The 15052-nt window shown below is 43.3% G+C and overlaps 1 protein-coding gene across 1 annotated transcript in view; it reads right to left on the minus strand.

The window, feature by feature from the left end:
- Positions 1-683: 683 nt before the first annotated feature.
- The window catches only part of EXT1 (exostosin glycosyltransferase 1), a 292312-nt gene continuing 277943 nt past the window's right edge, over positions 684-15052 (minus strand). Inside the window, exons 8-11 of the mRNA XM_030875654.3 lie at positions 13237-13326; positions 7985-8145; positions 5159-5330; positions 684-1396 (exon numbers count right to left, since the gene is read on the minus strand). Coding sequence (XP_030731514.1) covers positions 1211-1396; positions 5159-5330; positions 7985-8145; positions 13237-13326 — 609 coding nt within the window. The 3' untranslated portion in view covers positions 684-1210. The remainder of the gene's footprint in view (positions 1397-5158; positions 5331-7984; positions 8146-13236; positions 13327-15052) is intronic.

Genomic DNA, 15052 nt, shown 5'->3' on the forward strand with positions numbered 1-15052 from the left:
ATAAAAATTAAAATGAAAGAAAACAGTATTCACATTTGTTTGTGATTATTTTGTTTGCCAGATTCTCGTTCAAAACACTGTTTGGCTAAAAGTGGTATCAGGGTCCCAACGGTGAGATACACCCTCCGTTTACTTCTCAGCAATCCTCCAGTTCAATGGTGGGAATGTCAACATTATTACTTCTTCTTCAATAGAGAAGCTTCTGAAACGAGGTTTTCACAACCATGAAAAGAGCTTGTCTTGTGACTCCTGCCGAGCCAACGATATACTCATTCTTCCTTTGCCTTGAAACCAAAGCCTTTCCCCAGCCCTAAGCAGACGTGTGTCAGTGGTTGAATGTGTCATCTAACCCACCCCCGTGAAAAGCACTAGGTTACTATTGTGGGTCAATACTTCCATCTCACTAATATGCTGGTGGATTGCTTGCATGGCTCCTTGTGTAAACTGAACACTTCTTAAGTACACTAGCGTTTTCTTGGTACTAACTTCCCGCAAGCCCGCAATGAAAAAGATGATCATCTTTATCTCAAACATAAAGTTTTCAGTTAGAACTGTCTACCTGGAGGTCATTATACTTCTTCTCATGCAGCAACATTTTAGAGATAAAAGTTCAAGTGGATCTGCAAATTCAAAATGGAAAACAATTTGCTCTGGCAAAGCTGAGTCATGAACTCGTCTTAGTTATGCTTGGCTATTTCTTGACATGGGGTAGAGTGACTTATGGTTTTTTCCATGAAGTCCGAGCTTTTCGACACTGCAGGGCACCCCGCGTGAGCGACGGCAATGCTGTCTGTGAAAGAGGAGCAGCAGCTCTGAAATATCCACAACCAACACAATTTTGATTAAAGAAAGAACTCTGGTTTTTAATAGTTTTGATCATTAAAAAAGTTTAAACCTGCATAGCAATCATTTCAAAAATAATTATTTAATGTTCCATAATTAAACTGTACACAACCTAGTCTTGGGACATAGAAGCCAGTGAGGTGAATCTGGGGCAGTCCTGTGCAGTCCCACGAGTCAGGAGTAGAGTTTCCATTGGCCTTTTTATTTTCCTTTATATTCTTTTTTTTGTCACTTTGATCATTTTAGTTTATTTGGATACTTGGCACAATCTAGCTCCGCTGCTGAGCGGATGTGCACGGGGAAGAGAGAGCCGCTGACCCCATCCTCTGGCCCTTCTTGCTCCCCTCCCCCGACTCGGCCAGGTTCCTCAAAGTCGCTCGATGTCTCGGTATTTCTTCCGCAGAATAGAGACCTGGTCTTTAAAGAGGACGGGGTCGAGCCTCATCTGAGAGTGGATCAGCGGCATGTAGCCAAACCAGCTGGCAAACGTATTCATGCAGCTCTGTCGCTGGGCAAAGTGGTCAGGGTCAGCCCAGCGGGAAGCCCGAGAGGTCTGGGGAAAGGGAGAGAAAGAAGGAAGACGATGAGACAGGTGCCAGGTGAGATGGACACACGGCCGAAAACGAAGTCAGGCTTAACGGGCACGCAGTAGGGCTCAGGGTCTGGCCTGGCCACCACGCGGCCCCGTCCACGTGCCTGGTGAAGACGCAAGCATGGGTCCGGATTTTCAGCCTCGCCAGAAGATTTTCCCGAGACCTGCCATGTTTCCCAACGCCCCAAACATACAAAGATCCATAGGGACTGACACATTCTCTGGTCCATGAAACCGCTGTGGTCACTAAACATAAAACTTTTCTTCGTACTTGGGAGCAAATGCGATGACTAATAATGTATTTATGGTTTCACAGATAATTTTCTGAAACCCTCCTGTTAATTTGGTTGATTCTGGGTAAGGAGAAAGATGGCTGCCGTCTCTTCAGCTCTCCATGTTGACCCTAAGGTTGGTTAAATATTTTTAGACCATTTAAATGACTGACATTGATTTAAAAGAATGCCTTAAGTGACTTGATTGCTGAAATTTAAATAGATCAACTAAGCATAATGTCTTTAAAATCGTGTTTTTATGAAACAAGGAAAAGGTGGGCTGCCCAATTATGTCGAAAAAAACCCACAAACTCATTTATGTCAATAGGCCACTGTTGAATGGTGTATATATATGTACGTGTGTGTGTGTGTGTGTGTGTGTGTAATGTGTTTGCATCCTCATGCATTGTTAGAAAATACTTTCACAGGAAGGTACATTTTGCTGTGAGAATCACTGAGTCACTTCAAAACCACAAGTGTCAACATGCTTGAAAGAAAGCATCGAAGGTAAATACAAATGTCAAGTTATCTCGGAGCAGCAGAACAACAAACAAAACACTCTTTGTAAAGTGCTTTCATGAGCTCATTTGAGCTTCGCAGCAACCTGGTCGAGTTATCTACCCAGGTAATAACATCTCTGCCGTACAGATGAGGAAGCAGGTTCAAGGAAGTTAAAATTGTTTGTTCAGGGCTAGAAGGGGCAGAACTCAGGTTTCATTCTTTACTTTTTGTACCAGAGGAACTCTGCTTGGTAAATCAGAGAGAGCATCAAATTAAGCTGACCAGTTGAGTCCATATCAGAGCCGGAAGTCCCAAAGGTACCTCCATTTTTCTCCTAATTTGGGATGAGCTTGCAGGCCATTTCTGATTGGTCCACTTATTCCCAAAGGGCTAGACCCACTACATCCCGGTGAGTGCTCACATCCTCAAAGGGAAACACTGTCAAGAGCCTAAGCTCATTCTTATTCTCTTACAAATGAAAAAAAAAAAAAAAAAAAACAGTCCAAGTGAATCATTCAAGTCTCTTTTTTGCCTCTTGATTTTAACATTTATTTTGGGTCAACCAACATATTACAGAAGATATCTTTCCTGTGTTATAAAGGCATAATTTGAGAGCACGATATCCATTTACTTCACCAGTCACACAAACATTCAATAAACTAGTGTATATGATGGGAAGAAGGGGGCAAATATAGCACATACCTAGCTAGATACGTCTAGTTAGACCTAAGCCTAAATTTAGATTTGTTCCAAAAGATGTGTAAAGTCACTAGAAATATTGGTTTGGTAGAATTAGGCAAATCTATGAAAAGAGTAAAAAACCAACCCCTAAGAAACCATACGCTATGAGTTCCACCCCTAATTTGTGTATAACCTCAGGGGAGTCCAGAGGACTCTGAGTTAACAACATTAAAGGAATGGTGTATCTTTAAATGAGATCATAAATATGAATATGCATGGGTACTCAATACATTTTGCTTGAATTTGAAAAGTCTTTCAGTCTTAAAAATGACAAATTCTTGTAAATCCTCTCGCCTGTCCTTTTAGTAGTTAGAGGGAAATAGAATTTTCTACTAGATTCTTTGCTTTGTCCAGTACCTAGTACCTAGACCAATGCCTGATAACCTGTACATATTTGGTAAATATTAAATTATTAAATTTTATAAACTTAAAATCCTGTAAATTTTTTGCTTTTACTAAATTCAGTGAATGAAAAACCATCAATTGTGTTAACATGAGGCCTGGTTACATTTTCCTCTGCAGAAGCTGGATTTATATGTGATTTTCAATAACTGTTAGAACAAGGTACATGGAAAACCCCCCAAATTGAACTGATATAACTACATAAGTATGTCCGTTTAGGCTGACTCAAATCCTGCTGGATTCTCCATGATTTCACTTGGGTAGATCTAAATGGTCTAATGGTTTTTGATTTCGTACATAGAGTACTGGGCTCTGTCCAAGATGAATAAAAGGACGCTGAGCTGTAGAAGAATAAATAGTGGAAGAAACAGAGGCCGGGATTCAATTCCAAGTTGTCTCTAATCCTGGGTGACTTCTGGCAATATGCTTAAATTCTCTGGGTCCTAGTTTTCTTACTTGTAAAAAGAGAAAGATTATATTTTGCTGAAAGTATCTTTAGCAGTAATCATTTGTGACCCAACACTGTATTTTACTTTGGCAAATGCTTTCATACGTCTGACCTCAACGCTGTGAGGCAGATTTCACCATTTCCATTTTAAAGACGAGACAATTGAGTTTTGGAAGGTAACTGACTTGCCTACAGCAACCAAGTGCTGGCTCTAGAACTGAAAACCAAGTACTATGACTCCTCATCTGCCTCCACAATGTGCATCCGACTCAAGAGCAGCCATTAGGAGGCTGTGTTGAGAGCATTACTAGCCACTCAATAAAACACCTAAAATAAACTTGCATAAATTCTCTTTAGGTCTTTAACTCTGGAGAAGAGACGTCTTTCTTATGCCACCTGGTAGGTCACATGAGCGCTTTTATTTCTTTATTCAACTTTTTTGAAGTAAAAATGTTGTGTTAGTTTCAGGTGTACAGCAAAGTGATTCAGTTATACAGATATATATTCTTTTTTAGATTCTTTTCCATTATAGGTTATTACAAGATACTGAGTATTGGTCACTGTGCTAGACAGTAGGTCCTTGTTATTTACCTATTTTATATATAGTAGTGTGTATCTGTTAATCCTAAACTCCTGATTTATCTCTCCCCACACCCACTATCCCCTTTGGTAACCACAGTTTGTTTTCTATGTCTGTGAGTCTACTTCTGTTTTGTAAATAAGTTCATTTGTATCATTTTTTAAGATTCCACATATAAGCAATATTATATGATATTTGTCTTTCTCTGTGTGACTTACTTCACTTAGTATGATAATCCCTAGGTCCATCCATGTTGCTGCAAATGGCATTATTTCATTCATTTTCATGGCTAATATTCCATTGCATATATATATATATATATATATATATATATATATAAAATGTCACATCTTCTTTATCCATTCATCTGTCGATGGACACCTAGGTTGCTTGCATGTCTTGGTTTTTGTAAACAGTGCTGCTATGAACATTGGGGTACATGGGTATTTTCGATTTAGAGTTTTCTCTGGATGTATGCCCAGGAATGAGACTGCTGGATCATATGGTAACTCTATTTTTAGTTTTTTAAGGAACCTCCATACTTTTCTCCATAGTGGCTGCACCAATTTAGACAGCTTTTATACTCTTGACATAAAGATACTCTTGACTTACATCTTCCAAATTACCCACGCCCAAACATACACTCCCTCAGAGCTTTTGCATGTGGTTTGTTTCCTGATATCTTCTCATTATGCTTCCTAGAGGAACACTGAGTCCTCATTACCTCAGACTGAGTCACCAGTGAGCAAAGCAAGGGGGGAGAGTTCTCCTTCTCTTACCTGTCCCATCATTGTCTCCTTATACTGTTTCTTCTGGGTCACTTTGATTGGAGGCAATTTTGTCACAGCAGACACCAGGAAATTCATGAGTATGTCCTCACAGTTGGCCAGCTGGTCCACCATGTTCTTCAGGCTGGCTGGCAGGTAATGGGTGTAAAGGTAGTGATAATATCTGTACAAACCAAAAACAGGTTTCAGCAGGGGCCATCATTATAAAATAACAGGTGGTCTTCTTTGTCAGAAACCACATACTCATTCTTTGAATCCCTAAACATATCATGGTTGATGATGATGATGACAATTGTCATTTATATGGTATATACTATATACCAAGTAATGTTCTAAAGTACTTTACAAGAAATGCCTCATCTAATCCTTAGAAGAAACCTATGATGTAGGTACTACAGATAAGGAAACAAGGTACAGAGAAACACACAGATGGAGCTATTGCTTGCCCAGGCTAACTTTAATATCAGGCTGGTTGGTTAGAAACCAAATACTTAGATGTCAGGAGAAGTTACTTACATGTGATCCACATATCATTACAAGTTGCTTTACAATTTTAATTATTGGTTTAATCAGAACTGTATTCAATACTATCCCATAACTCTGAGTTCAACAGTATAACCATTCCATTTTTTCTGGCCTGTAAGCCATGTGTTTCAACACTGTTAGAGCAAAACCCCAATCAATCTGGTGGTCAATCATTATGGAGAACCCACAATTTATTTGAGTTATTTCTCACCCTAGTATTTTTTTTGGAGGAATATATAGCATATGTTTATTGGAAAAATCATTTGAATGAATTTGATTCACTGAATGGTGGTGGCGGGAAGAAAGAGGTGGAGTCTTGAGATCAAAATTCAGTCACCCTAAATGCTTATACCTTGTGCATTTCCAACTCCATCCTTGAGATGACAGGATTCTCTATTTTTTTACTAAAAAAGACCAGGTTAAGATTGGTGTGTTCACCTGACTAAGGAGGGGATTTCAATAATGATTGAGTCAGGACCATCAGCCTTCTACACTCATGAATTTGGCCATCTTACCTGAGTCTCCTAGCTTTAAAGACCAAATCTATGCAAACAGCTCCCAAATTTATATCTCCATCCCTGACTTTTTCAACACACTCTTTTAAATGTCCCTACATGCCCAAGACTGAACTCCTGTATTTTCCCTAATACCTATTCCATCTGCGCCTTTCCCCAACTCTGTTGCTGGCTTACTACTCTATACTTCTAGCTCTTCAGGTCAAAAACCCTAAGAGTCATCAAACTCTGTACCCAATCTGTCAGGACATCATGCTGGAGCATCTTCAAAATATGCCCACAATCTGATCACTACCTTCCCACGTCTGTTGCTCACTTCCTGACCCAGGCTCCATCATCTCTTGCCTAGATAACGTCAGTCACCTCCTAATAAGTCTCCCTGCTTCTCCCCTGGCCCCCTTATAGTCTATCTTCACCACAGCCTTCACAGTAGATGCCTAAAACATAAGAAGGATTGCTCTGCTCACACCCCTGCACCGGCTCCCCACGTAACTTAGAAGACTGTCAAGTCCTCATGATGGAAAGTAGGGTCCTGCATCTGGGATCCCATGACCTCTCTCACCTGCTTGCCCCTCACTCCACTCTGGTCACATCGGTCTTCTGGATATTCCTCCAGCATCCTGTCTCAAGGCATCCTTTCACACTGTTCCCCACGCCAGAGCACTCCTCCTACAGGTGTTCTCCTGGCTGACTTCCTTTCTCCTTTCAAGTCTCCACTCAAATCTCATCCGTTCAGTGAGGATCACCCCCAACCTGCCCCTTCTCCACCTTTGCCCTGCTCTGCTTTGTCTTATCTCCTAAGAGATATATATTTTAATTTATTTATTTTTATTTTATTTATTTTTGGCTGTGTTGGGTCTTCGTTGCTGCACGCGGGCTTTCTCTAGTTGCAGCGAGTGGGGGCTACTCTTCATTGAGGAGCACGGGCTCTAGGCACGCACGCTTCAGTAGTTGTGGCACGCGGGCTTCGGTAGTTGTGGTTCGTGGGCTCTAGAGCGCAGGCTCAGTAGTTGCAGCGCATGGACTTAGTTGCTCCACTCCATGTGGGATCTTCCCGGACCAGGGCTCAAACCCGTGTCCCCTGCATGGGCAGGCGGATTTTTTTTTTTTTCGGTACGCGGGCCTCTCACTGTTGTGGCTTCTCCCGTTGTGGAGCACAGGCTCCAGATGCGCAGGCTCAGCGGCCGTGGCTCACGGGCCCAGCCGCTCTGCGGCACGTGGGATCTTCCCGGACCGGGGCACGAACCCGCGTCCCCTGCGTCGGCAGGCGGACTCTCAACCACTGTGCCACCAGGGAAGCCCGGCAGGCGGATTCTTAACCACTGCGCCACCAGGGAAGCCTCTCTCTTAATATATTATAGAATTATTATGTATATTGCCTCTCCCCTTGTTAGAATACAAAACCTGTATGGGCAGAAAATTTTTTTCCTATTTTACTCAGCGGTAAATCCTAAGCACCTAGGACAGTGCTGGAGGTACTCAGTTAAGCGTTTACTTTGTTGTTCTTCTACACATTCAGTTACTCAATACACCCTGAGCACGTCTCCACGCCTCAGAGTCGCTGAAGATGCTGCTCTACCATAGTTTCTAAAGATGCCATAAGCCAAGAGGTTTTATTGATTTCAAAGATACACGTTGGCCACATCAACAGAATTGAAATGGGGATTTTCCAAACTAATTTCCATTAAGGTTGTTAACAAGATGTGGCCCAAGTTCCCATCTCTGCAGCAGCCAGAAACTCATATAAAAAGCAATATGAGTCGTCCAAACTCCTCACTTGTGGTAAAGAGCAGCTCCCGTCAACACCATGGAGTAGTCGTTCGTCCACTTGGACGTGTAGCCCCACCGCTCTTTCGAGTTGTCCCAGAAATGGCTGCGTGCAGGGTACCCTACGATCCTCTCGGGGAAGCTCTGCCACACGGTGAACGCAAAATCCACCTGCAGGCAGAACACAAGCCAAACAAGCAATCAACGGTGTTAACAAATGTCAACAAAACATCCCCTTCCCCCTGCTAATTCGTAATGTGAAATCCCGGGACTGTTGCGAAACATTAATTCCATGTCTTCATCAGCAAATTAAACTGACTGCTTGACATTTGGCCCCGTAATTATGCACATGTTAATGTTTTCTGTTAAAGAAACTTCAGATTAGTGTGGAAATGAAAGAAGGAAAAAAAATACATTGGTGGATATGTCCTTTAGAAATCCAGTCTACTCAAGCTAAAAAGTCAAAAAATCAGTTGCTTCCCCCCACCAACCTCCAAAAGATAAGTGACCACTGATTGATGGCAGGCAGAAATGCATCTGTTTTATAAACAGGAGCAGATTTTCTATATGCATCTACAGTATGAATACAGAGCATACACCATCACCAGCACACAGCAAAGCCAGAGTGACTAACATCAAAGCATCCACTTAAAAGCCAGAGAAAAGATGTTTAAAAAGCACACGGGTTCTAACAGGAATACAAAGCAGATATCATCAAGAACAGTCATTCAGGCCTCTCAGGTGTGAAGATGCTCAGTGAGAGGAAATTTGGAAAACACATCCACATTGAAGAATCACTAGGAATAAGTGGGGACAGGCCAAGATTATTTTTAAAGGAAATGCAGTGAAATGACCTCCTAGTGCTCAAAATAACCCAAAGCAAGTACTTCTGAACCTGCTACAAACTAACATGTGTAATTAACAAATAGTCTGTTTTCAAATGTATAAACTCATTTTTGACTTCTATGATTTTTTGATGAATGACACATAAAACAACATAAAGAAAGTAAAAACAAAACAACCCCCCCCAAAAAAACCAGTAACAGCAAACCATCAGATAATGGTCATAATTGTGTAATGCTTACAATACAACAGGCATGGTTGTAAGAACTTACACATTTTAACTCATTTCATCCTCACAGTAGCCCTGTGAAGTAGGTAATTTTAGAGTGTCCGGTTTACAGAGAGGGAAGCTAAGGATATGGAGGTTCAAATAACTTTTCTGAGTTAGTAAGTGGCAGAGCCAAGATTTGAACCCAAGCCATCTGGTTTCAGATTTGGTGTGTACTGTTATCATCGCTTCCCTTCTAGCTCTGTGGCTACAGTGTTGAAAACAATTTATCTTATACAGGTTACACATGCACCCAACAACCTTTGCCCTATCTCTTCTTGATAAGCAATGCATACGGAATTTTCATTTATTCCACAGATATTTCAAGTCTTGGCACTGTGATGGTGGCTGGGTGGCTGAGTGATGTTGGCAAGTCCAGTTCCTGACCTCCCAGGGGTTCAAAAGCAGAGCAAATAACTGTGCACAATAGCCCAAAGGTGGAAACAACCCAAATGCCATCAACTCATCAATAAATAAACCAAACGTGGTATATCCATTCAATGGAATATTATTCAGCTATAGAAAGGAATGAAACACTGATGCGTATGCATGCCACGACATGGACAGACCTTGAAAACATTATGCTGAGTGAAAGAAGCCACACACAAAAGGCCCCATATTGTATGATTCCACTTACAAGAATGTGCAGAATACACAAATCCACAGACGTGGAAAACAGATTGGTGGTTCCAAAGGACAGGGACTGACTCACTAATGGATACAGGGTTTCCTTTTAGGGTAATGAAAATGTTTCAGAATGAAGTAGAGGTAATAAGCATACAACACTGTGAAGGTATTAAACGCCACTGAATCCTACATTTGAAGATGGTTCATTTTATGCTATGTGAATTTTACCTCAATTACAAGACAAAGCAAATAAGCCTAGATCAGTATTTCCCAAGCTTTCACCACATGCATAACCATCATCGCTCCTTTTCCCACATTCCCACCACATATTCGATAACTTAGTTAATATTTTTCTTTAAACGGCATACTCTTTTTTTTTTTTTTTTAAGCCTCATCCTAGGTAAACATGTCAGTGAAATCCTAGGTTTGGGAAACACTGGCCTGGGTGATCCGTAAGGGTCCTTTTATCTCTGAATTCTTGGGGCTTAGTTAGAAGACATGATTTTTGTAAACAGCCATGAATTTAAATTTTTATGGAGATTTAGTTTGGTGCCCTGACTCAAGATAAGAAAGCCTTAACAATATAGGTTTTTCCCCAAAGCTATAATACCTGGGGGGAAAAAAAGTAGGGTGTTGGGACACACATTAAGGAAGCGTGGTGGGGTAAGGGGCGTCTCAAAGTTAAAAGATAGCAGGGGAGTGAACAGTATTTGCCAAAAAACTGAAAGCAGGTCATGATAACCTGCACATCATCACTGGCGTTCAATACTAATGGTGCCAACTGGTGGGATAGTACATTATGCAGCCCGGCGTCAAAGAATCAGCCTGGCTGTCAGCACTCTTTGGCGTTTTCCATTATCCTCTGAAAAGGAGACGCATACACCGATGGGGCGTTTTCATCACATGAATTCCTTACTATCTCAAAGCCATTTCAAGTCATTTCAAAGCAACTCAAAAGTAAATTCCAATAAAACTATGATTCTTGTGATAGTTCTGCTTTCACACAGCTCATTAACACATCAAAGGAGGCAAAGGTCAGCTTATGGCCTCTTAAAAACTAACATCGGTTTTCTTTTGAGAATTTGAAGCAACCCAGATAAATGTAAGTAACTATAAACCAACTCTATCTAATACCCTTTATAGGACACTGTTTAAAAATCTATCCTTAATACTACAGAGAGGCATTTAAACAAGCCAAGAATCCTTAGAAAGGAAATAAAATGAACCAACATCTATTCACCTAAAAAAAAGAGAAACCCTCGTCCTCCACGATGTCAGGCAACACGACTGCTCCACTGTTCAGCCGGAAAAGTAAACAAACCAGACGGCCAGCCTCTTAAATTTCCATCTCATGCTCAACCCATGCTGACTTCTAATTGCTCCACATACAGCACAAGTTCTTCCCAGCATGCACTGAGAGGCTGGAATTGCTATTCTTTGAAAAGAAATTCACCAGCACGTGGCTACACCACAGCAGCTGAAAGTTATTTCACCGTGGGACAGAGAGAAACAAATCCGAGTGTGAGATCAATTGCTCTGTGCCCAGCGGAAGATGAGAGATCAATCAATACTTCAGGTCATGGGGTAACGATTCAGGTCTATGCTGCAGTCTTGACTATACGTCTCACGTGGCAACGTGCTGCCTTTCCTCTGTTTGCTCTCCGAGATCCACTCTCCGCTCTTCTTGCCATGCCCTACGCCGGAACTCTGTGGACTGCATAACCTGGTCCTCCTCGCCAGCTGGTGGCTGATTGGCTTAGGTCAATGCGCGTTGCTGGCAGGAAAATGGAGGTGGGACAGAGAGAGGACAGTATTTCTCCCCTGCTTCCCACCCCAGCTTTGGCCCCAGAGTTCCGGTAGGTGCCACACCCCTCCATGGTCATAGCTCTTGTAGGGCAGCCTCTTCTCCCTAGTTCCCCCTCTCAGGGACACCAGAAACACTGTTTCCTTCCTTCACTTCTTCAGGCCTAGAAGTAGGAGCTGCTTCCAGCTCGTGCCACTCCCCAGGTGCCTCTCCCTCTCCTGTGTCGTCCTTTAACCCCACTCACCTCCCTAAGTCGTACTAAATCCCTTCATTTGAGTCACCTGATTTGAATTGTTTGCTGCCAGGACTCTGGCGGCTACAGGCAGGAACTGTGCAATCAAAGTACCTGGCAGAGACCAGAACAAAGACATCCCTCAATAAATACCTGTTGAATGAATTTGTTCCAGGGATGCCAGCCTCCCTTGCAGGAAGCAGGAGAAAAAAAGCAGGCTGGAGCGACCCGTTCCTTGTATTCCATTGCAGTCATTCTCTTTGAACATTAAGCATCTCTCCCCTTCCCCCCACCGCTGCTTTCTCCTGCCGACTCACACATGACAAAACTGGCTGTGTGCTCACACTTTAATCTGCACAGCACGCATCCCTCCAACATCACTCATTCACCGAGTATTTATAGAGCTTTGGCTGCATAGAAAGCCTTTGACCAAGGTGAGGTGCAGGACATGTTGTCCTGGGGTGATTTTGGTTGCCCTTACACAGAACGTCTGCTGAACTCCATCTGATGGAGACTTGAAGCATCCACGGAATTTGAAGAGACACAGAGACTGCTAGCCCAAGTCACCATGAGTCCTGGCTATGTGGGCAGCGGGCCGTTAGAATCAGACTGCCAACCAGGAAAACGCCTGCTGGTAAGTGTCGACATTTAAATCGAAAAGAAAATGATTACGAATAAAAAGGAATAAAAGAAGGGGAACAGGATAAGTAGCTAAGTCTCCAAGCTTTTTAGCAGCTACCATGAATAATGTATTTGCGATCTACTACATTTTTGTGTAACTGTCTTTGGTCCCCTCTACGGTTTGAAGTGCGGTTTCAGAGATCAATACTCATTCGAGTTGTAAAAATTGGTTTTCCAGCATAGCTATCTTTCCTCTTCTCTCCCTCTCCCTCACACATTGCTCTGTGCAATCTTATTTTGGGGCACAAATACCTGAACATCTGAAATAGCAGGGATCTCCATCTCAGCCTTCAAGTGAAACCGTTTGCTCTCGTGTGGGTTGAAGAAAATGCACACTTCCAACCCAGATGGAAAAGCTGCCTTTAGAACCCAGAATAGTGTGTTCCCCAACAGAGTCAACACACGCCCACACAGGCGTTAGAAGAATCAGGAAAGATGGGCTCCCGGAGCGTGGTTTCAAGAAAATGCTAAACAGGTGCCCCTGCCCGCCTCCCCTGGGTCCCTCTGCCTGCACCTGCACTGTTTAAAAACAAACAAACAAACAAAAGGAGGGAGGGATGAGGTGAGGTGCAGCCTCGCAAATGAGGAACCTATTAGCAGAGGAAACAAAGGGGAAAATGCCCTCATCAGGGCGCCAGGTGGCGGCAAGGTGCTCACAGGAACCCGGTGGATTCAACCCAACTCTGCAGGAAGTTTTGAAAAACGTTTTGGGCTTGGCCAAGGCAAGGGCAAAAGAGGCGCCGGCACCTTGGGGTTTGAGGCGACTGCCCGCAAGGCACTCCGCCCCTCCTTGGTGAGGCTGCTTACCTCCGTGGTTGAAAGCACAGTGTCCTCGTCAAGGCTGAGCACGGCGTCTGTGATGATGTTGTCATAGGGCAGAAAACGGCTGCTCATAACCTGGGAGGTGGGGGAGAGCAGGCAGGAGGGAAGGAATTGGGGAAAAGAGAGGTGAATGGACAGTCTTGTTTTCAGGAAAATTTCCCCCATCGTCAACTTCACAAAGGACGCTCCACCACCATGTCACCTCTCAACATAGAAGGCTTCCATTTCCCATCCGTGGAGATTCATTTGGTCCCACCATTACTGGGCACCTACTGTGTACAGACACCTTGCTAGTCGAAGGGAGTACAGAGGTGAGTAAGATACATGCTCTGTCTTGGAGGAGTTCATAGTCTGCAGGGAGACCAAGATGACCAAGAGAACAAGACGCGAATGATTGGTCCTCGCCTGATACGAGAGATGCCGGGAGACCAGAGGATGCAGCCACCGGCTGCTTGGAAGAGCAACGAAAGCCTCAGAGTCACATTGAATCAGGACCTTGATGGCCAGGAATCCACCAGGGATAAACAGAAATGAGGCCCAACAGAAAGAGGGCTCAGTAGATGCAAAGGCACAGAGGGGAGAGCCAGCACTCTGAGGCCAGGGAAGAGTGGATGGACGGAGCAGTGATTCCAAGTGTGCGACACACACCACTGGAAGGCCAGGTCCTTTTAGGAGGTGCAGAGACAAACATCTAAAAATTCTACTCTTTATTAATTTTAGCTCAGAGAAGCAAAAATATATACACATATATATTAGTAGCTATAGCAGTAAAAGGTACTAGTAGAATTATTCAAAAATAGTTTCATTAAAGTGAAAAGTAAGCTGATTTAAAGAAAAATACTAAACAATAGAACACGTGGTCCATGGATTTAGGAACATTGTGAAGGTAGTATGAAGTTTGGGCAACACCAGGATAAGGCATGGTGAGGTGAGTGTGTGTGTGTGTGTGTGTGTGTGTGTGTGTGTGTGTGTATGTGGTGAGGGTCTGGGGGGTGAGGGGATCAGTTGAAAAATTGAGACTGAAGAGACTACCCTATGACAGTCCCAGCATGAACTTCTGTGTTGAAGTTTCTGTAGAATACCTAATAAGAATGATGATATAAGAATAACTAACATTTTGTAAAACATTTACTCTGTGTCAGGGAATGTTCCAAGTTCTTATTTATTTACTTAGGCTGTGCCGGATCTTAGTTGCAGCACGCAGGATCTTCATTTTGCGACATGCGGGATCTAGTTCCCCGACCAGGGATCGCACCTGGGCCCCCTGTATTGGGAGCGCGGAGTCCTACCCACTGGACCACCAGGGGAGTCCCGGAAATGTTCCAAGTTCTTTATGTACATCATCTCATTTCATCTGTATAACAAACCCGTTTTATAGGTGAGAAAACTAAGGTACAGAAAGGTTGTGTCTTGCTTAGGACGGACCCACCATCGTACCATCCCAGATGGTGTGATTCTATAGAGCACCTCAGCCCTATGCTGTACCTGTCTCGGGGTTGAAAGGACCTCAAAAGTGAATGTGGGCACCCATGGCAATCTCACATTCACCACTTCCTCTGGAAGGTATGTTAACTGTTGTGCCATCCTCTCTCAATTCCTACGTGGAGACTGAGAGAGGAGACACTTGCCATCAACTTTCAAGGCACAAAGGCCAGGGAATGAAGCAGTTGGATGCTAGAGACAAAGGGAAGAGGGAGGCACTTAGCCCGGCTGCCACGGCTCACAAATCTAAGGACGCCTCCCCACACCCCCCCAAAGAAGCCCAAGCTATATTTACATCAGGGAGCCAGCTCATCTGCGA

The sequence above is a fragment of the Globicephala melas genome, chromosome 17, assembly GCF_963455315.2.
Source record: "Globicephala melas chromosome 17, mGloMel1.2, whole genome shotgun sequence".
Lineage (NCBI taxonomy): Eukaryota > Metazoa > Chordata > Mammalia > Artiodactyla > Delphinidae > Globicephala > Globicephala melas.